Source organism: Gadus chalcogrammus, chromosome 4 (genome assembly GCF_026213295.1).
Source record: "Gadus chalcogrammus isolate NIFS_2021 chromosome 4, NIFS_Gcha_1.0, whole genome shotgun sequence".
NCBI lineage: Eukaryota > Metazoa > Chordata > Actinopteri > Gadiformes > Gadidae > Gadus > Gadus chalcogrammus.
Genome location: NC_079415.1, coordinates 30,544,746 through 30,572,515, shown reverse-complemented (window position 1 = coordinate 30,572,515; position 27,770 = coordinate 30,544,746). Strand labels below are relative to the sequence as shown.

General features: G+C 42.7%; 5 protein-coding genes across 5 annotated transcripts in view; 1 reads left to right on the top strand and 4 right to left on the bottom strand.

The window, feature by feature from the left end:
• LOC130380461 (E3 ubiquitin-protein ligase TRIM39-like) overlaps positions 1 to 27,770 on the bottom strand; it is a 106,686-nt gene that overhangs the window by 33,005 nt on the left and 45,911 nt on the right. The gene's annotated exons all lie outside the window — the stretch shown is intronic.
• Positions 830 to 8,760, top strand: LOC130380452 (E3 ubiquitin-protein ligase TRIM39-like). Its single transcript, XM_056587669.1, has 3 exons — positions 830 to 842; positions 2,475 to 2,563; positions 6,972 to 8,760. Exons 2-3 carry the CDS (start codon positions 2,485 to 2,487, stop codon positions 8,573 to 8,575), a joined length of 1,683 nt encoding a protein of 560 aa, XP_056443644.1. The 5' UTR covers positions 830 to 842; positions 2,475 to 2,484; the 3' UTR covers positions 8,576 to 8,760.
• Positions 10,162 to 15,408, bottom strand: LOC130380469 (uncharacterized). The gene is made up of 7 exons (XM_056587693.1): positions 15,225 to 15,408; positions 14,822 to 15,107; positions 14,489 to 14,549; positions 12,815 to 12,890; positions 11,538 to 11,757; positions 10,947 to 11,116; positions 10,162 to 10,647 (listed from the first exon to the last, which is right to left on the bottom strand). Exons 1-7 carry the CDS (start codon positions 15,289 to 15,291, stop codon positions 10,577 to 10,579), a joined length of 951 nt encoding a protein of 316 aa, XP_056443668.1. The 5' UTR covers positions 15,292 to 15,408; the 3' UTR covers positions 10,162 to 10,576.
• On the bottom strand, positions 18,062 to 19,089 carry LOC130380995 (E3 ubiquitin-protein ligase TRIM39-like). The gene is made up of 2 exons (XM_056588414.1): positions 18,980 to 19,089; positions 18,062 to 18,609 (listed from the first exon to the last, which is right to left on the bottom strand). The coding sequence occupies exons 1-2, from the start codon at positions 19,087 to 19,089 to the stop codon at positions 18,072 to 18,074; spliced, it is 648 nt and encodes a 215-aa protein (XP_056444389.1). The 3' UTR covers positions 18,062 to 18,071.
• On the bottom strand, positions 21,747 to 24,854 carry LOC130380462 (E3 ubiquitin-protein ligase TRIM39-like). The gene is made up of 2 exons (XM_056587682.1): positions 24,491 to 24,854; positions 21,747 to 24,382 (listed from the first exon to the last, which is right to left on the bottom strand). Exon 2 carries the CDS (start codon positions 24,378 to 24,380, stop codon positions 22,758 to 22,760), a length of 1,623 nt encoding a protein of 540 aa, XP_056443657.1. The 5' UTR covers positions 24,381 to 24,382; positions 24,491 to 24,854; the 3' UTR covers positions 21,747 to 22,757.

The window sequence follows — 27,770 nt, the reverse complement described above, 5'->3', positions numbered from 1 at the left end:
TCTCATCCAGATAGAACAACGTGTGGTGTGTGTGTGTTTGTGCGTGCGCCTTGCCTTGGCCATTCCATAACTGTCAGTAAAGGGTGTAAGTCACACCCAGTAAAGGGTGTGAGGTAGGAAAAAATACAAGACGAATCCAACCCAACGAGATGACTCCTTTAAGAGGAATGAATGAAGGAAATAGTAAACTAAATACCTAGTCTGTTATAGAATCAGACGCCAGTACAAAATGCTAACCCTTACTGAGTACTCTGTACTCTGAGTATCGTGTACTCTGAGTATCGTGTACTCTGAGGACACTCCACTCAGTACTCTGCTCTTCTGAAAAGAGCAATCATCCATCTATTGATTCTAGTGATACATACATTTACACTGACGCAAATAAAGTGTTCATATAAACAAGGTGATGATGTCTTTATAGGATGGAGGAGGATTGTACATGGAGGTGTTCAGCAGACACAGAGCAGAGGAAGCCCTTTCTACTTGATGTGCTTCTATCCATGACGTTATCAGTCTCTTTATTATTTTAACATGGTATCTATGTTCTGTTGGTTCTGCTGTAGAGAGGCAGCTGAATCCGTGACCTGTAGAGTGTCTCTACAGGCCTTGTTGAAGTGTCTCTTGGTTTTTCTCTGAGCTTCTACACATCACAGCTCTCTGTCCATCGTTCTTATTTTAATAAAGTTATTGTTCTTGGATCAGCCACCTTAGCATGTTTGTTCATGTCTGGGAGGAGTATGAACTGGGAGGGGAACTGGTCAAACTGGTTGGTTCATCTTTTCCTTGTTATGAGTCAGACAGTTTGGTGTGGCTCACTTAATAACAGCAGGAAGACAACACAGGTACTGTAGTCCACTCTGATCCGTGATAGATCATAAATATGAATAACTTTGAATCTTATTAATAGGGGGATGGTTACAAATGTTAGTAAATGTATGGATGCATTGCTATTCGACAAAAACGCTATTGAATAATTTGGTAGATTCCTGCTCTGTAGAATGCTACGTTTTAAACTGTGGGCATTGGGGATCGAAACCCAGAACTTTCCAGCCAGCGTCAGGTTGAAGTTAATAATGATAATGTCAATGTAAAGTCAGGCATCAGGTTGAGGTTAAATATGTTTCCTCTGATTTAGGATTTGTTCTAAATCACACTAAGTGTCCTGTGGTGACTTTAAAGGTACTTAAGACAGAATGGAGAGTTGTTATATTTGTAGTGCGGTATTATGATTACATTATTTGTACAGGAAGACGGCCATCTTGGTTAGTGAAGGTGTTTAGATCTCATCTTGTACTGGGTCTTGTTCTCTGTGGGCCTCATCATTCTGCAGTAGTGTAGGCCTACTCTATATCTGAGAGCATCATTCGTATGAGAGGGACATGACCTTCGAGGTGAATTAACTCTTCAGTGACCACCTCAACACATAGGTCACTGGTGACGACTGGTCCGTGTTCTTCAGCTCAGCCAATCCCACTGACAGCCTCTCACCAGCAGGTGGTGCTGCAGTGCACCTTTTCGAGGGTTTCAAAATGGACCCTGTGTCAAATCATTTGGTTTACTACTCTCAAGACGTTTAAATGATTCATGTACACTTACAGCAAAATGTCGCAATTTAATACAGCTGGAGTCGAATGAATCAGCCGCCTATAAGAGGTTAGTCTGGGAGGAGTATGAACTGGGAGGGGAACTGGTCCAACAGGAAGTAAGATACTGTAGTCCACTCTTATCCGTGATAGATCATGAATATGAATAGCTTGTATCTTATCAGTAGGTTGATAATTTTTAAGATTCCTGCTCTACAGAATGCTACGTGATACACTGAGGGCATTGGGGATCGAACCCTGAACCTTCCAGCCTGGAGTCAAGCGTCAGGTTGACTTCAATAATGACTTTTTCTTCTTGTGTTCTTCTTATGTACTTGGGTGACATTAAAGGTACTTGGGGCAGAATGAGCAGTTGTTATATTTGCATTGCGGTATTATGATTATATTATTTAGACAGCAAGGCGGCCATCTTGGTTAGTGAGTGTTTAAACGTCATCTTGCACTGGATCATGTTCTCTGCGAGCCTGCATCACAGATCTGGTTTTGATGTCATACCACATGAGGAAGTCCATACATGGTCCTGCCTTCAGAGCGGTTTTACCAACACAGGGAGCAGTCGGTATGATATCCGCACGGTGAACTTGATCTTATCAGACACAATTGAAGCCCTTTGAGACCTTGTGTGTGGAATGATGAATAGCTATTAAAGAGTGTATTAGACACTTCCGGGCAGCATCTCCACATCTTTCCCCTCATTGAGAATGAGAGGGCCTATGAATCTGCGTCCAGGAAAGACCATCCTGCCTCTTGTCCAGAGAGACAGAGAAACAGCCCCCTGTGAGCGGAATACACAGCTCATATCAAAGCAGAAAATAAACACTGAGTGGCCGTAGAAACAATATGGAGTTGTGTTTGTGTCCATGTCTCCAGTCTACTATGGATGAGGAGAGAGAGGTGGGGGGTTCTACCTCTAAGACCACTCTGTCTTGGGAACATGGCCGCCAGAGCAAAGCTAAGAGGTAAGAAGAGGATCTCTCTGTCTGTGACTGTTGTCCATCTCAGAGCTCAGCCTGATACATCATGACTCCATCATTAGTCTCAGTAAAAGCTGTGTGTGTGTGTGTGCGTGCGTGCGTGCGTGCGTGCGTGCGTGCGTGCGTGCGTGCGTGCGTGCGTGCGTGCGTGCGTGTGCGTGTGTGTTGAAGCCTACACTGTAAAAAAAAACAACGTAAAAAAACGCTAATATTCTGGCAGCTGGGGTGCCAGAAAAATACTGTGAAATAACAGATAATTTCTTTCTCGTAAAAATACGGTTAATTTCCATAATTAAAATACAGTTTAAAGTTGTAATTTTAACAAGATTTTGCCTTATTTTCATGTTGATTTTAATGTTTAATTAGAAACATTCACATTTTAAAACAGTTTAAAGTTGTAATTTTAACAAGATTTTGCCTTATTTTCATGTTGTTTTTAATGTTTAATCAGAAACATTCACATTTTAAAACAGTTTAAAGTTGAAATTTTAACAAGATTTTGCCTTATTTTCATGTTGTTTTTAATGTCTAATTAGAAACATTCACATTTTAAAACGATGAAATTACCTAGAAATATGGTTAATTCTTAGCTGGTTTTTAATGGAAAAAGGTTGTAAAATAATTGATATTTGATTTAATATAACAGTATATGGACAGAAAATAATGTGATTCATCTTTCAAAACATGTAAAAAAAAAAAAAGAAAAAGTATGAGACTATATGTTTAGTCTCATACTTACTGCTCAAGTAAGTATGAGACTAAATAAGGCACAAATAACCAACTTTCTATTGTATTTCTTTCAAATACTACATTTAACACTGAAATCCCAAAGCTTGAAATCCCAATACAACATTTAACACTGAAATCCCATTACTTTGCTCGATTAAAATGAAAATAAAATAAAATAGCACAGCCAGTGTTAGGCATGTGTAACTTAGAGCTGACTCTGGAGAATGCTTGTCCTGCCTACAAATTGCATGTCCATAGGTCCTTGGTTTACAGAGGCTGAGCACTAACAAAGGATTTATAGCACATAAATACGGACAGGTAATGTACATGTTAGGTTGCATTATGTTTTTTTTTACTTTGCATAAAATTCTAATTAAATAATAAAATAAAAAAGTACTGCCAGTGTTTTGAATGAATCACCGCACAACAAACAATGAGTAGACCTAGACAAACATCATTAATACTACGAAAAATGTAATTTTTCCAAGAATCTAAATACTGTCAAAAGAATACAGGAATACTAAAGCTGCATGAGTGCATGTCAAAAGACAAGTGCATTCACAGAGCAAACATAGTCCATGGCAACTGCTCATTCAGCAGCTCTATTACTTTAAGAGAAAACAGCAAATCCGAGTCACATTTTGGGAACGCATGAGCTCCAGAGAAAACATTCATTTGATAATACAGTAGACATGCTGTATGTAAATACTGCAAGAACAAAGAACCGCAAAGTTGCATGTGTACAGTCCAGAATCAAGTCAATGAGCAGGGTTAGGACAACAGCTCACTCAGTCTGTTTTTGAGAACTTGGGCTTTCTTTGAGAGCGTGGTGCCGTCCAGCTCCATCACAACTTTTTGGCGCACTTCAAAGTGTTCTTTAGCTCAGGAGGGTAGTTGAGGTTCAATGCATACATTAGGCCAAACAATATGGCAGCAGCTAATGCAGTGTTGTCCAGTCCTTGCATTATCTGCAGGCCTTCCAGGACAATCCCCACGTCCTCTGGACCACTGGTTGCATCATTTTTCACGACAAATATTCCCACCGTGGTGTCCTCAATCGATTCTTTGATGGCGGCTTCGTCCTCTGCCTGAACAGTGAAATCACAAATAAATCGGAGTCAGAAAAAACAAAAATCATATTTACAATGGAATTATAATGAAAGTGGCATTCAGTAGGCCAATGCTGTGGTAAAGTGTGCAAAGTATGAGTATGAATATTTGATGGAGTATGAGTAAGTGTTTCCTTCTGTTACATAGATAGAACTTTATCAATCCCCTGCAGGAGAATGGAGAAATGTGTTAATGTTTGTCCCTATAAAACAATAATGGTAAAAAAAATAATACAAAACATGACGGTAACTCTAAAGTCAAACCGTCCAATCTGAAGGCTTTACTTAACCACTCCCCCTACTCACTTCCACCAATGCAAAGCGAACAGAACTGAGTAGGGGAGGGCGTAGCCCAACTAGTTTGTGACAGACCCAGAGGAACGCAACGCAAATTAAATGTGAACATGTATTGAGGCTTTAATAAAATCCCGGACGATTTTGAAATTTCACCCGGACGCATTTGATTCCTACCCTTCCACTGTTAAATAGCGGCGCAAGTTGTGTGGCGTGTGAATGGGTTGAATTGCGTGCGTCTCACGGAGAGCCCTGCGCAATGTTCAGCTGTCAGAAATGTGTTGTAATCACTTGTATTCCTCATAGCTCTCAGGCTGTGAGGAAATCAGCAGCCCGCGATCGCAGCTCTTTTGATGTGAACGCGCACAGAGCGCATAGTTCAGAGTCGGACAATGATGTCGTAGTAAAGCCCTCAGGTCTACTCTGCATGTATTAACTGTGGCTAAACATCAACTGCACTGAAGTCATCATAACTTCATAAGTTCTCATTTTCAAATGATTATGAATACTATTATTGTTATTTGAAGCAGTGTCAGTCTTGACTGTGGGTGGTGTGGTCCTCTGTGTCTGCTAGTGTCTATAATACAGTAATATTTTTGTCGACATTATCAAACGAAAGAACTTTTATTATGAAGAGCACAGGGCAATGAAGCACGCTAGCCAATAAGAGGACCCGCCCACCGGCGGAAACCAGATATTGAGTGGTAAATTCGTTTCGCTCAGTAAGAACCAAAAAACGAATAAACTAACTGAAATTTAGATTTTCGTTTTCTTGTCAAAACGAAAAAATGGCTTGTTTTCTGGTTTAGCCAATAAGAGGACCCGCCCACCGGCGGAAACCAGACATTGAGTGGTAAATTCGTTTCGCTCAGTAAGAACCAAAAAACGAATAAACGAACTGAAATTTAGATTTTCGTTTTCTTGTCAAAACGAAAAAAACGAAAAAATGGCTTGTTTTCTGGTTTCTGCTTGCGTCAATTATTCCCAGAAAACAGAGTAATAAAACGTACCTTGCTCCTGTCTGCGTCCTGCAAGACGGAGGCGTAACTTGTAGTAGGAGGCGTAACATGTAGTCGGAGGCTAGGAGGCGTAACTTGCACTAGGAGGCGTAACTTTTCGCGGGAAAACAAAAAGCGTTGTAATAACTTATTTGAATTATTAATCTGCTGTCTTTAATTCTTTAATTATTTATCTGCTGTCTTTTTGTTAAAGGTATAAAGGGATAAAGTGGGCTAAACTTAATGTTACGAGAGTGGCGTATGTGTGTGTGTGTGTGTGTGTGTGTGTGTGTGTGTGTGTGTGTGTGTGTGTGTGTGTGTGTGTGTGTGTGTGTGTGTGTGTGTGTGTGTGTGTGTGTGTGTGAGTTACGTCAGCGAATGAGTCGACGAATGAGTGAACGAGCGATTGAGCGAGTGTCAGTCTAGGAGGAATTCAACTAGACCGGTTGTGTTTCCGAGTTACATGTACTGTGCTGTTGAATAAAGTACCAAACGCCGATAATCCGTGCCCGTGTCTTCCGACCTATAAACAGACCCACTGCCGGTTATAGTGAAGGGTGTTACCCCCGAAAGGACATCGGCCCTGGAGGGAACGTCTCCCCTGTGCTCCCGGACTACGGTCTGAGAGCCAAGAAACAGGAAAGGTGTAACATTAAGCAGGTTCCCCACGTTAAACTGCTATATGCATTATATGTCATTGTAAAATTGTAATAGGCTTCTTTTCTTAAATGCATATGATTCAAGGATGTCAGTTTCACGTAAGGTTATGATTAAGCTAATCAAGAGCATATCAAGATTAAGCTAATGAAGAGCATATTTTTAAATGAGCGGGTCGGGTGCATTATTTTTATATAAGGCCTAATATTTGAGGTCCGAGTTACGGTCATTTATGTACCCGCGCACCACTGCTACATACAGATCACTTCCGCGATTTAGAAAAGTACTAGACACGCCTCCGACTAAAAGTTACGCCTCCAACTACAAGTTACGCCTCCGACTACATGTTACGCCTCCTAGTGCATGTTACGCCTCCTCCGACTACATGTTACGCCTCCGTCTTGCAGGACGCAGACAGACCCACCTCGACAAACTGCATAGATTTCAAACTTACCACAGCTCACAAACTTATTCAGACCTATGTTATTTAACAAACAACAGGAAAAATGTGATTTTAATGGCATGGGCTCTTTAACACTTTCGCCGTTTTGGAATAACAAAAATAATGTGACTGCTCAATACATAAACCTTGTCGTCTGTGTCTAGGAATGGCCTCTGCAATCACTTCCTGGTCTGAGGAGAACTTTTCATGTTCCATCTGTCTGGATGTGTTCAGCAGTCCAGTTTCCACACCATGTGGACACAACTTCTGCAGAACCTGTATTACAAAGTACTTGGATGAACAAGTCAAGTACAAATGTCCTGTTTGCAGCAAGCTTTTCGACACAAGACCTGATCTACAGGTCAATACCCTCTTATCAGAGATGGTTGATCGGTTTGGAACGTCCGTAAGAGTAAGAGAGCAGCCTTATGTTGAACCAGCTGAAGTTCCCTGTGACGTTTGTACTGGGACCCAGCTGAAGGCTGTGAAGTCCTGCCTGGAGTGTTTTATGTCGTTCTGCCAAACCCACCTGGAGCCTCATCAGAGAGTCACAGTTTTGAAGAAACATCGGCTGGCCGAGCCTATGGACCGTCTGGAAGGCAGGATGTGTAAGAAACACGAACGACTTCTGGAGCTCTTCTGCCAGACTGAACAGGTGTGTGTGTGTCAGTTCTGCACAGAGACAGACCACAGGTCCCATCCTATTGTGACTCTAAAGGAAGAATATGAAGTGAAGACGGCCCAGCTGGAGAAGATAGAGGCTGAAGTTCAGCAGATGATCCAGGAGAGAAAAATAAAGCTCAAGGAGATCAAAGACACAGTAGAAATGAGCAAGAAAGACGCAGACATCACTGCTCTGATGCGCTGCATTGAAAAGTGGCAGGATTATCTCAAGCAAATGGTGAAAGAGAGACTGAAATCCACAGTGAAACAAGCTGAAGACCTCATCAAAGAGCTGGAGAAGGAAATAGAAGATCTGACCAATAGAAGCTCAGAGCTGAAGCAGCTCTCACACACTAAAGACCACCTCCACTTCCTCCAGACCTTCAGATCCCTGAAGAACCCTCCACCCACCAGGGACTGGACGACGGTGGAGGTCCGTCCTCCGTCATACGTAGGGACCATGAGGAGATCCCTGGATCAGCTGGAGGAGATACTTAACATGGAGATGAAGAAGCTGTGTGAGGATGCTGAACTGAAGATAGTCCAGCAGTATGAAGTAGATGTGACTCTGGATCCTGATACAGCTCAACCCCGTCTCATCCTGTCTGAGGATGGGAGACAAGTACATGATGGAGGTGTAGAGAGGAAACTCCTGGAAAACCCTAAGAGATTTACGAAGCAACTATGCGTTCTAACGAGGCAGAGCTTCTCCTCAGGGAGATTTTACTTTGAGGTCCAGGTTAAAGACAAGACTGGATGGGGTTTAGGAGTGGCCAGAGAGTCCATCAACAGAAACAGTTTCATTATAGTGACCCCTGAGACGGGTTACTGGACTGTTTACTACGAAGAGGATGGGTTGTTATTTAGTGATGACCCTGATGTCCGTCTCCCTCTGAGTGCTGAGCTCCAGAAGGTGGGGGTGTTTGTTGATTATGATGAGGGTCTGGTCTCCTTCTATGATGTGGAAGCCAGGGTTCATATCTACTCTGCTACTGGCTGCACCTTCAGTGAGCCTCTCTATCCAATCCTCTGTCCAAGTCTCTATGATTATAAAGGTAATAACTCTGCCCCCCTGATCATCTCACCTGTCAATCAAACAGACTAGGACCTTTGTTTGATAATAATATAATCAAACAACCTAAACAACTGATGTTGTTTTCTGAATTAGAATCTCTACTATGTGAGATCTGAGAGAACTATATTCATATTGTGGTTTTCACTCTAATTTAAAAGATCAATAAATTAATCCACTAACACTCTGTAATCTAAAAAATATAACCCATTATAATTGATAAGACTATGAATGCTTTTTATATTTTTAATGTAAGAAAGAAAGTAAGTCGATAACGTGAAATGTTTATTTTGATTACATTCTCAATTTTTTTTTTTATATATTCTTTTATTATTTTGAATGATGTTTGACAACACAAAACAATGTTTGTAAAATGTTTAAGATATGAATAAAAATGTACTTAAAGTAGAATGGGGACATCTTCTGAGGAAGAGGTACATTTTCAGTACAATCTGTATTCAGTGGAATAGGTACGTTCTCAGTACAATCTGTATTCAGTAGAATAACATTTTGAGTACAATATGTATTCAGTGGAATTGGTACATTCTCAGTACAATATCTATTCAGTGTGTAACATGCTTGGCTTTGGCATGAACATAAACCGGGGAGGCCACACACAGGGTAAAGGAATAACAATGATGTACTACATAAGATTGAACAGAAACTAAGGTAAAGGTAATGGGAGGTGGTGTAAGTCAGTGCAATGCGATGTAACCAAAAGTGTGGTGTGAGATCAGTCATGAGAACAACCAAACAAAGCCTAAAGACAGCGGAGGAGAGGAGCCCCTTGGGTGTCGGCACGGCAGGCCTTTTCTACCCTCGCCAAACAGCGAGTTCATTGCACACACCTGAGACCTGCACACAAGAAAGGGCGGGGACAGAACAGGCAAGCAGCAGAAATGGGCGGAGCCTCGAGAGACCTGCCTGGGTCGTTAGGAGACTTCCGCTCTGGGGGGGACTTAAGAACGTAATACTAAAGCCCACACACGCACACAGACACAGACACACACACACACAGACACACACACACACACACACACACACACACACACACACACACACACACACACACACAGTGTTTTATATATTGCACAACTTGAAAAAATACTCAATCTGAGGCTCCAGAAACAAATATCTATGATATTTCCAAATTAGATGTATGGACAGACGGACAGACGGACAGACAGGCAGGCAGGCAGAAAGAAGGGGAGAGCCCTAAGCCCTCTATAGGACAAGGAAACCCTCCACTTAAAACCCAGAGGGAAGGAACCCAGAGACAGAGCCCAGAAGAGGGATCCTCCATCACCTGAACCTGGTATTTTCACCACAGTCTTTATAAAAGCAACCCTCTCTCTTGGTGTCCAGGTTATAAGTGCTATTATGGTTTGTGATTTGATATTGAGTCAACACTGGTAGTTATATGAGGCTTATCTCCCAGACTAAATGTGTCTGAGTACGAGTCCGCAGAAGACTCTTAGCAGAACGGCTGATCAAAATAAATGAAGAGAAAAAGATATCGATGGAGAGATTATGTATATAGGGAGTTAAACCAAAGGGGGTTAAAGCAAAGAACAACACCCCCTCATCCAACAACATGGCAGCAGTTATAACCTAGTATATAAAACCTTAGATAATCAACTATGTATTCTAATGGCCAATCAGTTGACATTTATTTTTTTAAACAGTTGAGACATTCAATAACTTATCAAAGGAAACTAAGTTGTTCTCTTTATTCAAGAATTTTCAAGACACAGAAATAAAACCTGACAAATATTTTATTTAGGGTTTTGATAGCATCTTCTCACAATCTCCACATTTCGAATCAAAGGACCAATGCAACGTCAACTATATCTGCTCATAATGATGTTCATTGATCATATTCTAAACGTAAATGTTTTACTTCTACGCGTTTCCACGTTCAAGCTATTACAGCACTAATTCCATGGATATATATCTTCTGTTAGTTGGCTAGCTACCACAGACAAGCTCTGTGCTAAAGCATTCAGGATCTTTGCATTCTCCAATGAGACCAACCTAGTTTTTACAGGTTGGTTTCACCCTTGTCGTACTATAGAAGCGCACCTTCTTCCCTCCTTCTGTCGGACCTGCGAACGACAGATACAAGAAGGTTAATAAAGGTTGTGTAAAAGACATAGAGCTCATTTCACTCCTCATTCATACTTCTAGGTGGAGCTTAGTTCTGGAGAGATTTTCCCAAAAAGGAAGCTTCAACCTGTTACTGTTTCAAACTATGAATCATGTCAGACATTCAAAGAAGTTAACTGAAAAATAGGATCTTCTTTGAGAGTTGTATGTCACACTGGTGTGTATGTCACAGAAGTTGGGGCATGCCTGCAGATTGTAAGAACTGTCCTGGTTTTGGCTATATAGACTAGACACCAACCTGTGAAACAGATGAAGTTAAGATGTTCCCCACAAAAGCGTTGCCTCCATGTGGAACGTTCCGAGCTGGAAATGCCCCCACTGGGGCTGGACTCCTGTGAGGCCTCGTCCCACTGGGTGAAGTCCATTGGGTCACCGGACATCCAGAACCAAGAGCTTCCTTGAATAGACCTACAGACATGGAAAGGGTTAAAGTGTTACCTTTAAAGCAATTGAGCTTTGCTTATTTTCATGTAAATTAATAGAAGCCTAAGTGATCGGATGGACAGACAGATGATCATAACGACAGACTTTTTTGCTTCAAAGACACTTTAGGCTCAGTTATGGTTCCATTTCGACGCAACATAACGACCACGCAGATGCTTCGACGCGGTCGTGAACCTCTTTCGGTTCTGCGTCGGGTTTTAGTGAGCGGACCAATCACAGCCCTTGCTGCTGCGTCGCCTCGATGCGAGGTTAACATTTTTGGGAGGCGCACGTCCGGTCCTCGCGGTGGACGCAGGGAGGGTCCGCAAGGATGTAATTGGTCCGTAAACCCCCTTGCGTTGCGTTAACTTGGAACCATAACTGAGCCGTAAGGCCTGGCCAGTACCTGCGCAGCCCCACCCAGAGATGGCTGGTTAGTGGGAAGGGGGCGCGAGCCACCAGGTGGTCAACTATCTTCTGCTCCACCGGGCCCCTGAGAGTCAGCAGGTCCCAGTGATAGTCTCTGCAGTAGAACAGGGCGTCTGACCAGCACAGCCGCTTCCCCACCAGGGTGACGTCCATCCCCAGCCCCGGAGTGCTGATGGAGGGGGGAGGGGGGGCCAACTCTAGGGAACCAAAAGACAGCGTTGGGGTGAGGGATTTACACTCTTAGCCCTGTAAGTGTACATTAAGGCAACTTTGAGAAAGAAACACCTAATCCCTCCCTAATATTCTACTAAAGATCCCATATTATGCTTTTTTGGGGTTAATAATTGCATTTGGGGGTACAACTAGAATAGGGTTACTTGCATGTATGTTAGAAATACCCCATACTATTCTCACACTGTTTCATTTCTGAAAAACCGATTTCAGCGTCTCTCTCGGTGGGCAAGAATACTCCCCCTGGCTCGTTTTTCTAGTTTAGCAGACATAAAACATGCATACAGTACATACATATAACAATCTAAATCAAAGGGAAAAAGTCGAAAAAGCATGATATCACTCCTTTAAGGCCTTTGGTAGACACAAATGTTAAAAAGCGTCATAGCGACACTAAATTAATCCCTTGTGTGGGACGTTTAGAAACACTTTATGTAGGCCTACGGCAAAACTAAATCTTCAGACAGTTGACTCCACATTAATTTTTCTCCAAACAAAAAGGGTCGGCCACAGTCAAATCTCAGCACACTTGAACTCCCACTGATGTGAAGGGCTATGAGGTTTCTTCGACCATTCATGTGAAAACAGACAGCGTACACTTCTGCTTCGTCTGCAGTGGCTACTGATTAGCAGCCATCATGGCTCCCGATTGGCTATCATCTTTCCCACACGACGACCCATACACACTCAACTTTGTAACTCCTTTTCAAAACAAACATAATATTGTTACGATATACTATGCATGTTATATATATATAATATGTATGTTACATATTTCTAATGCAATAAAAATCATGTTTAGCATGAACACAAGTTGATGATGTAAGCAATAGGCTACATTTTAATTTGCCAAAACGCCTCCCAATGACAGTCGCCGTACAGTCGCTTTGCCTAATATTAAACAGGGATGAGTTCGCACACCGCACGGGTATAACCGGAAACCGTGTTACCCTAACCCACAGGTGCACTTATACACCCATCCCCACACCAATGATGCCATGGATTGATAGAATGGGTTCCTACCTCCGTACACTTTGACCTCACACAACGTCAAGTATGTGTAGTTGATGGGCTTGTAGAAGTTGACATACATTCCTTCTATCATGTTCTTCAAGGAAAGAGGGGTCGAATCCAAAGGAATAGCTTTAAAGATACTTTATTTGTATAAAGTATTTTCGGTATGGTAAACTGATGCTCTGAAGTTAAGAGAGATTGAAGATGTGCCTTAGCACGTGCGAGAGTGTTCTCCTAGCTGGTCCAAGACACTAACCCACCGGTATCCTAGCGCTGCCTGGAGAGTTCTACCTGTCTCCAAGATGTGGAGGCTTTCTTATGGACTCGGAGGACCGGAAGACTTGGAGAAAACCGGTGGGACGTAATCCTCGGTTTTCCTCGCTTGGTCTGTGGTGCTGCCCTCTGTGGATAAAGTATCTATTGCAGCCTTCAGTAAGGCTCCCCTTGTGGCTATGTATGGTATTTACGGCTAATATGTTTGGTCTTCATTGAGTCTATGTGTGGGTAGCTTAGATTCTTAAAATACGTAACAGTTAGCGAGGCGCTTGATAGCAGATGGGTTATTCCTGCGTAAGTCCACCTCTACGGCTGCGTTCTATACTAACCAAAATTGCACATTTAGATGTTACATGAACCGGGCTGTGAGGAATCAATTCGATTTGAATTCCTTGGCTAACTACGGCCAAGCTTCCGGTTTAATATGCAACTAAGCTAGGTTAACGTTAAAAACCTGACCTTTCCTCACCCCGCCGTAAGAGTTCAGAAGTTTATGGTCGGTAATAAATATACCTTATGGTGCCCCGGTTTAACTTCGGCGCTTCACCAAATAAATAACACATAACCACAGGTAATACGTCTCCCACGTTGGTACGAACATTTAGATCTAATCAGGATTGGACACAGTCTATCTACAAACCCATATAAAACACACTCCTAGCCCTTATACTTCGTGAGCTCGTTATTTAATTTCAATCTGTTAGCTTATTCTAGGCCGTTTGTAACCGGCTGTATGAATTTAAACCAGTCCGAGATTACACGTCCCCGCAGCCTGACGGATGCAGTACAAGCTATTCACCTAATGTTACTAATCTAACTATACAGAGTTTAGTCATTGACAACAGGTTCTGTTTACCTTTGTTGTGGCGCCTGTAAGTAGCTTGTACTGCTCTCCGAACGGCCTCGCGGTCGCCAGTCTCGGTCCGGACTTTCCACGAACGTCGGGGTCAACCAATTATCATGTTCTTCAAGGAAAGAGGGGTCGAATCCAAAGGAATAGCTTTAAAGATACTTTATTTGTATAAAGTATTTTCGGTATGGTAAACTGATGCTCTGAAGTTAAGAGAGATTGAAGATGTGCCTTAGCACGTGCGAGAGTGTTCTCCTAGCTGGTCCAAGACACTAACCCACCGGTATCCTAGCGCTGCCTGGAGAGTTCTACCTGTCTCCAAGATGTGGAGGCTTTCTTATGGACTCGGAGGACCGGAAGACTTGGAGAAAACCGGTGGGACGTAATCCTCGGTTTTCCTCGCTTGGTCTGTGGTGCTGCCCTCTGTGGATAAAGTATCTATTGCAGCCTTCAGTAAGGCTCCCCTTGTGGCTATGTATGGTATTTACGGCTAATATGTTTGGTCTTCATTGAGTCTATGTGTGGGTAGCTTAGATTCTTAAAATACGTAACACTTCCATTCCCCAGCAATGGACAGTCTGAGTCAAGCCGTCGGGGACATCGTGGATGATGGCACACCTGAGGGAGAGAGAGCAAGAGAGATGATACAGTCGCCCGGTGAAGGTAGGCCTCAGAATACAGAAACCAAACTCGTTCATTCATATATATTTTTACGTAGTTATATGTCTTGTATCATCGTCAACGTAGTAATCAACCACACTTTATCACTGCAACTAAAATAGGGCTGCTGTTTAGAGAAAACGGTTTTAAATGACATCAGGCTAGTTAAAAAGGATCACAAAGTGTTTCCAGGGGATTAAAGCCTAGTCGGAAGTTGCATAGTGACTCACCTCGGGTTGTCGTTGCCGTTGTTCACCAGTGAATTGCCAATGTGTATTTCCACGCCGTCGAGCCTGTTCCGATATTCGTTCCGATTAGTGATCTCGATCACCGACACCCTGTGCACACCGTCCAGCTGGAGCCTCCACCACGGATTGTCCGTCTGATGGGTGTGAGTGCAGCTGTGCTCCCCAAGAGGGCTGCAGCTCTCATCGATGGCCCATTCAGCGCTCCTGCTCAAGAAGGTGGAAGACTGAACGGCCGAGCCCCTCAGCGGCACGTCAATGCTGGATGCAGCTTTTAGAGCGAGTGAAACCACACAGCAGAGTTTAGTCAAGTTGCGTTTCACTCTTCAAAAACACATGAAAATACTGGTATGTTTGGATAACTTGCTTCAGCCCCACATGTAAATACCTGAACATCCAGGTGACTCCCGCGGGTGGATGAGAACACCTGGTGAGACAATACATGATCGGTACATCAGGGATAAAACCAGGACAGGGTGTTCTCTGATTGGAAAGCAATCTACGAGGAAATGCTAATGCTGCTGTATATTACTAATAAATAACTTACTAAATAACTGAACAAAGACAACTATTGTAACAATCTAATATTACTATTTAAAGGAAGAATACCAATACTACCTATCGTAAAATGACGACAGAGAGGGTACTGCCTTGTCTCATCTTGCATTAGCACATAATAATTTAGATGTAAATGTTACTGCTGTTATTCTTCATTATTTGAGATATCACAGATACCCCAAATCCCAAAATATTTAACTGTCAAACATACGTTTCCATTATGTGGCTGGTTAATTGAACTTAATTCAATAAAACGGACTCGATGATAAATAGAGCAGTGATGAGTGGAATACTTACCGATGAAACTGCAGATGAGACGACTGGACCCCATGGTTCTGTAGAAACAAAATCCTCAGTGACCGACAATGGCTGATGCTAGCCTCTACACAACCCCCTGTATAAATCGAATAATCAGATCAAAGAGAGAATAATGGATAATTTACTATGGATAACTAACTATAACTTACATCATATTATTATAATCTGTGGAATTCATCCAATGAGGAGGTCGCGATTACAGAGGTGCCGGAGATCTGATTAACGTTGTGCCTCCAGTTTGAAGATGACAGCCTACTCACCACCAGCAGAGCCCTGCGGTCCTTCTTGGATGTGTGACGTATTTACATCTATTGTCCATTTTCCTTAATTCAAACAAAGGCTCTCATTTGCAAATACATCCGCCGACAGGCAGCGTACTTCAAGCATATTATATGAAAAAAGGGTTGACTGGGGAAGGTGTGGAAGGGCAGTGGTGGTGAGGACATCTGTTGATCTGGTAGGTCTGGGGGAGAAAGGGTCATGGACCGAACGCACGCAACGCGCCACAGCCCCCGGTCCTGGCACACAGGCGTCCAGATGAAACTCAACAAAACTGGCTCTAAAAACAGAGCCGTGTGCAGCGCAGCCATGGTGTTGCATCTTCTGACGTGACGATGGGGCCTAGTAAAACATTATATGAACACAACAACGGGAATTATAGTCGAACATACCCATTGGTGTGGCTGAGGCTTCCCTTATTCAAGTCAAAGTCATGTTGGCTCATGTTCACAAACTCAATTTGATTTTGTTTGTAGGCCTATAGCCCTTAATCACAGTTACAAAGGGCTTAACAGGTATAATAGTGATGACCCCTTTGATGCTGATTCTTCACCAGGGAAAAAAATGTGTTATAATTTGTGAGATAAGATCTAATCCAGCGAGGAGCAGAACCTTTGATGACAACATCGTGTTCGAGATGAGGAAGAAGAATGCTGTGGTCCACTGTGTCGAAGGCAGCGCTGGGGTCGAGCATCACCAGCATGTCTGCAATGCTATCCATATTATTTATGTTGTGTGCTGTGTAAAATGTGCTAAATAAATAACAATGAGGAAAGTTTTACTTTTTTGTGTACAACTGAATTACATGGTTTTATTACAGGGTAAAGTGCCGTAAAAAGGCACCATTGGTACTGGGGCCTAATTCAAGGTACCTGCTGCGTCACACGCTCTAAAGGGCTCAACAGAGGTCAATGAGACGACGGGAAATATACAAAGTGGGAACAAAACTAAAACTGTGGAAAAGTGTGAAAAATATCGAAAATCTGTTTCAATATGCATAAAGATCAAAATGTGATGATTTGTTAAATGTTTGAATAATGGTTAAAGGTAAAAAAGGATCGATTCACGGGAATCGCATTGACTCCCATTACAGAATAAAATTAATAGATATAAAATTAAATATTTGAGTAAGTAATTGGTACCACAATGTGTAAAAAAAAAAAAAAGAGGCACTCAACACCTGCTATGCTCTCATCCTCTCCCCTGAAATGAAAACCAACACCTTCTTATTTGGAGGTCAAAATGTTTTATTTTGCATCTGTGCAAAATAAAACTAGAATAATAATAAAACTGAATACTCAATGGACAACAGGTGTGCAGCCTCACCCTGACCCAGAGTCCAATCAGTCTGAGCCGGCCAGGTGAGGATGCCTCAACCACATTAAACCATTATACTGAGAATGTACCTATTCCGCTGCATACATATTTTACAGAGAATGTACCTATTCCACTAAAAATATATTGTGCAAAGAATGTACCTATTCAATTGAATACATATTGTACAGAGAATGTACTTATTCCACTGAATATATATTGTACAGATAATGTACCTATTCCACTAAATACATATTGTACAGATACTTTATATATTCTATATACTGTACTGAGAATGTAGCTACATTCCTAGTAGAACCGGAATATATAGTTTACTGAGAATGTAAATATTTCACAGAAAATGTCCCCATTCCACTTTTGTACATTTGTATTTAAATCTGAGAAGTGTAACTATGAAAATTAACTCCTTGAATTGTTTCCTTAAAAATAAATCCATTATTTGATCAAAATGAAGATTTCACAATTTCAACATTTTTCTTGACTGCAACCTTGAAACCATCAATAAACATGTCATAATCATCCAGGAGAAAACAGACATTGAACCACAGTAAGTTATTGCATCATTTATAATGGTTTACATTATCTTTGTTCTATGTTATACTCTTAATAAAATTCTCCCTGTCAAATGAACGGTACAGTATGATATAAATACAGTTTTCTAAGATCTCACATGGTAGGGATTCTTATTTAGGAAACCACATTAGTTGTTTTGGTTGGTTGATCATTTTATCATCAAACAAAGGTCCTAGTCTATTTGATTGACAGGTGAGATGATCAGGGGCGTAGGGTTGTCACACGGACAGAGGAATGGATAGAGAGGCTCACTAAAGGTGCAGCCAGTAGCAGAGTAGATATGAACCCTGGCTTCCACATCATAGAAGGAGACCAGACCCTCATCATAATCAACAAACACCCCCACCTTCTGGAGCTCAGCACTCAGAGGAAGACGGACATCAGGGTTATCTCTGAATACCAACCCATCATTGTCGTGGTAAAGTGTCCATAAACCCGTCTCAGGGGTCTCTATGATCTGATCTTTTCTGTCGATGGACTCTCTGGCCACTCCTAAACACCATCCAGTCTTGTCTTTAACTTGGACCTCAAAGTAAAACCTCCCTGAGGAGAAGCTCTGCCTCGTGAGAACACATACACACTGTGTAAATCTCTTAGGGTTGTCTGGGAGTTCCTTCTCTTCATCTTCATCATGTACTTGTTTCCCATCCTCAGACAGGATGAGACAGGGATGAGCTGTATCAGGATCCAGAGTCACATCTACTTCATACTGCTGGACGCTCTTCAGTTCAGCATCACGCAGCTTCTTCATCTGGATGTTCAGTGTCTCCTCTGATCCAGGGATCTCCTCAACGTCCCTGCGTATGACGGAGGACGGACCTCCACCGTCGTCCAGTCCCTGGTGGGTGTAGGATTCTTCAGGGATTTGAAGGTTTGGAGGAAGTAGAGGTGGTCTTTAGTCTGTGAGAGCTGCTTCAGTTCTGAGCTACAATTGGTCAGTTCTGAGCTACAATTGGTCAGATTGGTTAGATCCTGCTCCAGCTCTTTGATGAGGCCTTCAGCTTGTTTCACTGTGGATTTCAGTTTCTCAGTTTCTCTTTCTCTCTTCTCTCAACCATTTGGTTGAGATCATCCTGGCACTTTTCAATGTAGCGCATCAGAGCAGTTAGGACCTGCACACCATCAGCTATCTCTCTGTATGCGTCTCTCTTCCTAATTTCTACTGTGCCTTTGATCTCCTTAATCTTCATTTTTCTCTCCTGGATCATCTGCTGAACTCCAGACAAAATCTTCCCCAGCTGGGTCGTCTTCACTTCATACTTCTCCTTTAGAGGTACAACAGGACGGCCCGTAGTTCAGGGAGGAACTGAATTCATAAATTAATGCAGGACTTTTAATTGATAATTCAAGCAGACATATTTTCTACACCATTTATCGATCGGTTTGCATTATTTCTATTCGCTGTCTCCCTCTCTAGGTGAAAAACCTGCAGACCTGGGGTCTCATTTATAAAACTGTGTGTGTGATCGCTACTAAAAGTGTACGTACGCCCAAAAGCCAAGTATTGCGTGCGCCAAAAAATATTCTGATTTATAAAACCCTGCGTACGCACACCGTACGCAATCTTTGCTTTATAAATCACAGAGGGCCTCATGTACTAAGACTTGCGTGGATTTCATACTGAAAGTTGGCGTACGCCAAAACCCAGAAACTGTCTTACGCACAAATAAATTCAGATGTATCAAAGTGTGCGAACGCATGGATCCAAGCACGTTTCTTTTGTACATCTCAATCAACGTGAAATTGAGCGCACATGCCGACGTGCCGAACTCCTCCCTGTCCACGCCCTCATTTAAATATGCAATTTCATTTAAATAGGCCTCTGGACCTGAGATTCACCTCTTAATCCGATCCCCTGGCACCATTGAACAGAGTTAAAAAACGCAACTTCACGGAGTCCGAGCTCGAGATTTTGCTCCACGAGGTTGAAATGCGCAAGCATATGTTATTTGGTACCCTGTCAACAGGGATAAATGCAAAACAAAAGAGAAGTGAGTGGGAGCGTGTTTGCGAGGCCGTCAATGCAGTGGGGTCTCAGCAGCGCACACACTCTGAAATTAAAAAAAAGTGGTCAGACCTCAAGGTGGAGGTGAAGCGGAGGGTTTCTGCCCACCGCCGAAGCGTGACCGCAACAGGTGGGGGGACGGGAGTGGGGGAACTCTCCCCCTTCGATTTGAGAGTGGCCGCTTTGATCGGTGACACGGCTCTCACCGGAGGGTGGGGGCCCATGAAGGGGACACCGATCATCCCCAAGGTAAATATGCTGAAGTCATAAATGCTGTAATTATACTGGTCATACAATTGGCTGCTTGCAATACACATAAGTCGTGCGTAAAGATGCCAGGATATTAAAGACTTTGACTTGTGTTTATTAACTTAAATTTTTTATTTTTGAATAGACAAGCAAGGAGAGGGCACGGATTGCTCCGTCGGCCCCGGCGTCTCCTCCGTCGGCCCCGGCGTCTCCAGCGCCCTTCGGATTTGACCATTTGCGATGTCCTCTAACAACGCTAACGCAGCCATTTTTAAAACAATTTTCTTCATCCATTGCGCATGCTTTTATAGCCACCCATATAATTGCAAGGTGTGTTAATTGTTCATTAGTGTGTCTCTGATGTGCAAATCACTCTGAGTCATTGTTTTCACCTTTTTTCCCAGTTTCCCAGCGTCACCTCTAAGTGTCGCCAAAGGAACAATAGCTGTAGAAACGTGCGTACGACAGCTCTGGAGCTGGCGTGGGGACCGCACATTTTTACGGTCATTTCACGTTTTGTACATCTGAACGTGAGCGTGGAAAAGGACGTACGCCACGTTTTTGTGCGTACGCAACCTTAGTACATGAGGCCCAGAGTGCCTACAAGTGTGCGCAGCTGAATCAGCTTCACGTTCCGCCCTGTATACGCCCCTTTTTAACCATAAATGGTCAATGCAAATGACCTCATGAATTCGATCTGCATATAAAACAGACTCAGATGCAAGTATTATGTCTTGTCGGAAACAATGGCAGAAGTACTGAGAAAAGCAAAAAAGCGAAATTTCACGGAGGTTGAAGTGGAGACACTTGTGGGTGAGATGGAGGCCCGAAAGGTAGTTTTCTTCGGCGGTCACGGGATTGGGATCGCCAACAACAATAAGCAGAGTGAGTGGCAACATGTTGCTGCAGCAGTGAACTCTGTCAGTAGCACGGAGCGCACAGTCCCAGAAATAAAAAAGAAGTGGTCTGACATCGAGTTACATATTTTTATGTAGCCTAGTGTTATGGTCCCTAAATACCCTCTCCCTCCGAATCCTGCCATTTGCATGGTCCGCCAGAAGTGCCATATAGTGCAGCATTACCACGGCGCAGACCTCTGTATTTATAGGGTTACGGTAATAAGACTGACCGAGAACACCTTGGATAATCAGTTTGTAATCACCCACGTAAAATGTTCTTGAACATAACCCCTTTTTAATGCGTGATTTGTCATGAAAAGCATCAAGAGTAACGGACAACGATTGTGATGAGGAGTGTGGCTTGGTTTTCCACACTTGGGATTTAATGACATTTGATTTTGTGTTTACAGTGTCACATAAAAATATTATGTTATTGACACATGTTGGACAGATGCTTTATTCCATGCAGTCGCGCCGTCAGTGGACAGTATAGGCCTATGGAGTGACGGGATTAAATATAGAGATTTTTTTATTATTTGTATTCTAAGGAGATGTTTCTGGAGTAATACCTGAGAAATAACGCAGTAGATTTAAATTATTCTGATTAGGATTTAACGCATGATACGGGTTGAAATTAAATTTATGAAGGGCGATGATAAAACATAATCGTTCTTCTCACTCTACAATTCTTTGGTCTGACTTCAGTTCACCACCACACCATCTGTGTCGCCAATTCTCCTTTTCCTCCAAACCATGCGTACGCATGGGTCAGAGTTTGCTTAGGGCTGCGCACATTTTCCCGTCAAGTTGGTTTTTTATAGATCACAACCTTGGCGTGGAAAGTCACGTACGCCAATTTCAGCCCCGTTTTGTGTGTACGCAACGGTTATAAATGAGACCCTTGTTCAGTGATTTGATTTTGAAAGGTTTGCAGCGTTTACAGAACAAGGGCTCCCCCTGGTGGTTGAGACATTGATTACTCAATGGACAACAGGTGTGCAGCCTCAGCCGGCCCCAGAGTCCAATCAGTCTGACTCGGCCAGGTGAGGATGCCTCAACCACACATCAGCATAAAACCCACAACATTGTACAGAAAATGTAGGCCTACCTATTCCACTCAGTACATCTTGTACTGAGTTTGAACCTATTCCACTGAATACACATTGTACTGATAATGAATCTATTCCACTGAATACATATTGTACTGAGAATGTACCTATTCCACTGAATACATATTGTACTGAGAATGTACCTATTCCACTGAATACATATTGTACTGAGAATGTACCTATTCCACAGAAGATGTCCCCATTCTACTTTAAGTACATTTTTATTCAAATCTCAAAAGTTTACAAACATTGTATTGTGTTGTCAAACATGGTTCAAAATAATAAAGGAATATATTTGGTTAACGTTAAAAAACGACTTGATAATTGTATCAAATTTAACATTTCACATTATGTACTTGCACATTATTTTTAGCATTAAAAGTATAAAAACAATTCAGATAAAAAGACATTGAACATTATAGGGTAGTCTTAAAAGTTATAATGGGTAATATTGTTTATAGTACACAGTATTAGTGGCTATTGGTCCTTGTTTAATGACAGTGAAAAGTACGATACGAATACAGTTCGGACAGATTTCACATAGAGGAGATTCTGAATTCAGGGAACAACATCAGTTGTTTTGGTTGACAAAGGTCCTAGTGTGTTTGATTGACAGGTGAGATGATCAGGGGGGCAGAGTTCGTACCTTCTTGATATAAACACGGACAGAGGGATGGATAGAGAGGCTCAGTAAAGGAGCAGCCAGTAGCAGAGTAGATATGAACCCTGGCTTCCACATCATAGAAGGAGACCAGACCCTCATCATAATCAACAAACACCCCCACCTTCTGGAGCTCAGCACTCAGAGGGAGACGGACATCACGGTTATCATTATATACCAACCCACCCTCATCGTAGCAAAGAGTCCAGTAACCATTTTCAGGGGTCTCTATGATCCCAACTTTTCTGTCGATGGACTCTCTGGCCACTCCTAAATACCATTCAGTCTTGTCTTTAACCTGGACCTCAAAGTAAAATCTCCCTGAGGAGAAGCTCTGCCTCGTGAGAACATATATACACTTTGTAAATCTCTTAGGGTTGTCCGGGAGTTCCTTCTCTTCATCTCCATGATGTACTTGTTTCCCATCCTCAGACAGGATGAGCTGGGGATGAGCTGTATCAGGATCCAGAGTCACATCTACTTCATACTGCTGGACCCTCTTCAGTTCAGCACCATGCAGCTTTTTCATCTCCATGTTCAGTGTCTCCTCCAGCTGATCCAGGGATCTCCTCAAGATCCCTACGTATGACGGAGGTCGGACCTCCACCGTCGTCCATGCCCTGGTGGGTGGAGGAGTCTTCAGCGATCTGAAGGCCTGGAGGAAGTGGAGGTGGTCTTTGGTGTGTGAGAGCGGCTTCACCTCTGAGCTTCTATTAGTCAGATCTTCTATCTCCTGCTCCAGCTCTTTGATGAGGCCTTCAGCTTGTTTCTCTGTGGATTTCAGTCTCTCTTTAACCATTTGGTTCAGATCATTTTGGCACTTTTCAATGCAGCGCATCAGAGCTGTGAGGACCTGCACACCATCGGCAATCTCTCTGTCTGCGTCTGCTTTGCTGCGTTTAACAGTGTCTTTAATCTCCTGAATATTTTTTTGTCTCTCCTGGATCATCTGCTGGACTTCAGCCTCTATCTTCCCCAGCTGGGCCGTCTTCACTTCATATTCCTCCTTTAGAGGTACAACAGGATGGGACTTGTGGTCTGTCTCTGTGCAGAACTGACACACACACGCCTGTTCAGTCTGGCAGAAGAGCTCCAGAAGTCGGTTGTGTTTCTTACACATCCGGTCTTCCAGACGGTCCATAGGCTCGACCAGCCGATGTTTCTTCAAGACTGCGACTCTCTGATGTGGCTCCAGGTGGGTTTGGCAGAATGAAATAAAGCACTCTAGACAGGACTTCACTGCCTTCAGCTGGGTCCCAGTACAGACATCACAGGGAACTTCTGCTGGTCCAACACAAGGCTGCTCTTTTACTCGTACAGACAATCTAAACTGGGCAGCCAGCTCTGATAAGAAGGTATTGACCTGTAAATCAGGTCTTATATTGAAAATCTTGTTGCAAACCGGACATTTGTACTTGACTTGTTCATCCCAGTACTTTGTAACACAGGTTCTGCAGAAGTTGTGTCCGCATGGTGTGGAAACTGGACTGCTGAACACATCCAGACAGATGGAACATGAAAAGTTCTCCTCAGACCAGGAAGTGTTAGCAGAGGCCATTCCTAGACACAGACGACAAGGTTTATGTATTGAGCAAGTCCATTATTTTTCTAATTCCATAACGGGAAAGGTGTTTTTAACTTCTCTCAAAGTTTGGCTGTTTTACTCACCTTGCTTCTGTCTGGCGGACTATTTTTTTCCAAAATGCGTTTTCTTTTCGCCTGAACGAGAGAATTGCTTCCACGTCGGCTGGCTTAATCTTTCTATGGAGTTTAGGTTTCGTTTCCTCAACATGACGTCCTCTCCCCTTCTCCCCTCACACCTGACTCCGCCCTCACGGCACACGGCTGCACTGCATTCATGTACTGTGGACTCTTCAAATGCTTTGATGTGTGTTCTCTTCTTTCTGGAATTAAAAGAGAGCCGGTGGAAAACAGGAGACATTGTGGTGGTTAATGGTTTAGTGGTGATTTGCGACTGTACTGGGATTAATCGATATAACCGGGTTTCCGGGGCTTCCCCGAATACTTTCTATCCAACCCGATCCGATTTTCATCAGAAACAGACGGAGAGCAAAGCTCTGTTCATGGGCGCTATGCTGCTGGGAACTTTCCCAGATGTGCACGCGCACAGTGCACAAACGAACAGTAGAGCTGAGACCAGCAAACAGCGATACAGTCTGGTCAGTGGGGGATGTAGAGGACATTCTTCGGGACACATATTCACTCAGCATTACTTGTTGTTCGACATGTTTTTGTATGGCGACACATTAGTGCCATAATTCACTAATGTGATAAAAGATGCATTCGGGCGTATTATATTATTCCACACGCGTAGATATTAACTGCGAGCGCGCAAATGATCTCTGCGCGCGCGCAAAACAGCCTCTCGCGCGCGCAAATTACCTCAGCGCGCGCAAAACAGCCTCTCGCGCGTAACCGCCTCTCGCGAAAGATGTTTTTACGCTCGCTCGAATTTAATTTTGGCACTATGGGGGAGGGAATCAAGGCAGGGCGGGCTTTCCTATGATTGGCCGTTTCTGAAGCGCGATATTTGATTGACAGCCCTCCTCAGCCCTCCTCTCATTCAATTCTGAATTGTTCAGTAAATGGCTGAAACGATAGTTACGTATTGTAACTCCAGATTCTATGAGTATAGGCGCAGCCTTTTAAGTGTCGGCCTCATTGTCCTTTAAATAGCTGAAGAAAAGCTGTTTATTGGGAGCAGAACGTCCGCCGGCGCCCGACTATATATGCGAAATGCGGACGTCGTTGAGGCACGCCGCACTCGGACGTAATTGAGGCCCACGCTGTTGGTGGTCGGAGATTACACATTTTTCAGTGCTACGGCTCACGCCTAGGGATAACCCAGCAATAGCAATAGCCTTAAAAGGCTGTGCCTATATACTCATAGAATCTGGAGTTACAATACGTAACTATCGTTTCAGCCATTTACTGTACAATTCAGAATTGAATGAGAGGAAGGCTGAGGAGGGCTGTCAATCAAATATCGCGCTTCAGAAATGGCCAATCATAGGAAAGCCCGCCCTGCCTTGGTTCCCTCCCCCATAGTGCCAAAATTAAATTCGAGCGAGCGTAAAAACATCTTTCGCGAGAGGCTGTTACGCGCGAGAGGCTGTTTTGCGCGCGCTGAGGTAATTTGCGCGCGCGAGAGGCTGTTTTGCGCGCACAGAGGTCATTTGCGCGCGCGCAGAGATCATTTGCGCGCTCGCAGTTCATATCTACGCGTGTGGAATAATATAATACGCCCGAATGCATCTTTTATCACATTAGTGAATTATGGCACTAATGTGTCGCCATATTTTTGCCTTTATTCAACTTGATCAAACAGGTCAAGTCAGGAGAATAATACGATGAGCCAATAGAATCACTTTATGCAGAGGAACGTGGACCATCGTGCAGCGCCTTGTTCCCCGTGATAGAAACAAAACATGCAGAAACAAAACTAAAAAATGAACTAAATAAAGAATAAATAAAAAAAAGAAATCTGTTCAGTTGCACATTCAGCGAGCAAGCTTTGGTTAAATAACACACTTTATCTCCCCCTCATATCTGAGAGACACACACACACACACACACACACACACACACACACACACACACACACACACACACACACACACACACACACACACACACACACACACACACACACACACACACACACAGACCACAGATAAGAAGAGTCAGGGTTTAGCGTCCTGTAGCTCTACGTATCTGAAGACGCAGCAGTGCAAAAGTGGAAATGAAGAACAGAAGATAAATACGTTTGTTCATTACTATAACTATATAATACTTATAATAAAGGTTAATGAAAGTTTAATAAAAGAGTTCTCAACAGCTGAAATATGTATTATCCTTCATTCCTAATACTATATGACACTTATTATAAAGGTTAATGATAGTTTGATGATATTCTCTTGAAAAACTAAATAGCTTGTTGAATAGATCTGGTTCAGATTATCTGGTTCGGTGAGATCTATTCCAGTTTCCCCCAACAGAGCCATACAGCCGAATACAAACATGTTGCCCTGGCTTGTAAATATTTCACTTTAGAAAAAAGTAGTATGGACTGAACTGAGAATAGTGTTGGTCTGCTAGTGTCCATCACAGCTTGCACAACAGCAAAGGTGTGTGTGTGTGTGTGTGTGTGTGTGTGTGTGTGTGTGTGTGTGTGTGTGTGTGTGTGTGTGTGTGTGTGTGTGTGTGTGTGTGTGTGTGTGTGTGTGTGTGTGTACTTGTCCTGTCAGCAAAGTCAGCTGGATTGTCCTTTTCCGAGTAAAAATGCGCAATTTTACAGTCGTAATAATTGTTCATGTTGTTGTTTGCGAACCGAGAATGCAGAAATCAGACGAGCAAACAGTTGAAAGCATCCAAACAGTGTCAACATAGAAATGTTTAAATTCATGAGTTTATGAAAGTGTAGCTTTTCTTTCAACAAAAAAGGAGAACATTGCAGTAACAAAATAATTCCAATCAACTACTGAAACAACCAACACTGCTATAATACCACACACACAATTTCTCTCGCTCTATCTCTCTCTCTCACTCACTCACTCACTCTCACTCACCTCCACACACAATAGGCCCTATTTTAACTATGAAGTTATTATTGTAGCAAAAGTCTTTAGCATCTGTAACTGCAGAATTTGAATGCCAACACTAAAGTTACAGTAAATTTGAAGTTGTATATATTTATTTTGCATGTGTACTCTAAAGTCACAAATGTGTAACAGTACATTTGAAGTCGTAAATATTTTTTATACCATTGTAAACACAAAATAGGCTCTACGAGTACGCAAATCTGTGTTACAGGTGCACAAATCCTTTTGTTACAATCATTGCAGCGCAGTTGGTGCAAATGACATTTGCACACCCGTTTTTCATAATCTGAGAACATGCCCAAAATCTGTGCATTCGTAAACCCAAA

Coding starts and splice junctions, on each gene's coding strand:
- LOC130380452 (XM_056587669.1), top strand. CDS start 2,485: ATGAGGAGAGAGAGGTGGGGGGTTCTACCTCTAAGACCACTCTGTCTT. Junction 2,564..6,971: donor CGCCAGAGCAAAGCTAAGAG/GTAAGAAGAGGA, acceptor GTCTGTGTCTAG/GAATGGCCTCTGCAATCACT.
- LOC130380469 (XM_056587693.1), bottom strand. CDS start 15,291: ATGTACCGATCATGTATTGTCTCACCAGGTGTTCTCATCCACCCGCGG. Junction 14,550..14,821: donor AACGGCAACGACAACCCGAG/GTGAGTCACTAT, acceptor TCTCTCCCTCAG/GTGTGCCATCATCCACGATG. Junction 10,648..10,946: donor TAACTTCATCTGTTTCACAG/GTTGGTGTCTAG, acceptor TGTCGTTCGCAG/GTCCGACAGAAGGAGGGAAG.
- LOC130380995 (XM_056588414.1), bottom strand. CDS start 19,089: ATGAAGATTAAGGAGATCAAAGGCACAGTAGAAATTAGGAAGAGAGAC. Junction 18,610..18,979: donor CTGATGCGCTACATTGAAAA/GTGCCAGGATGA, acceptor GAGCGTCCAGCA/GTATGAAGTAGATGTGACTC.
- LOC130380462 (XM_056587682.1), bottom strand. CDS start 24,380: ATGGCCTCTGCTAACACTTCCTGGTCTGAGGAGAACTTTTCATGTTCC.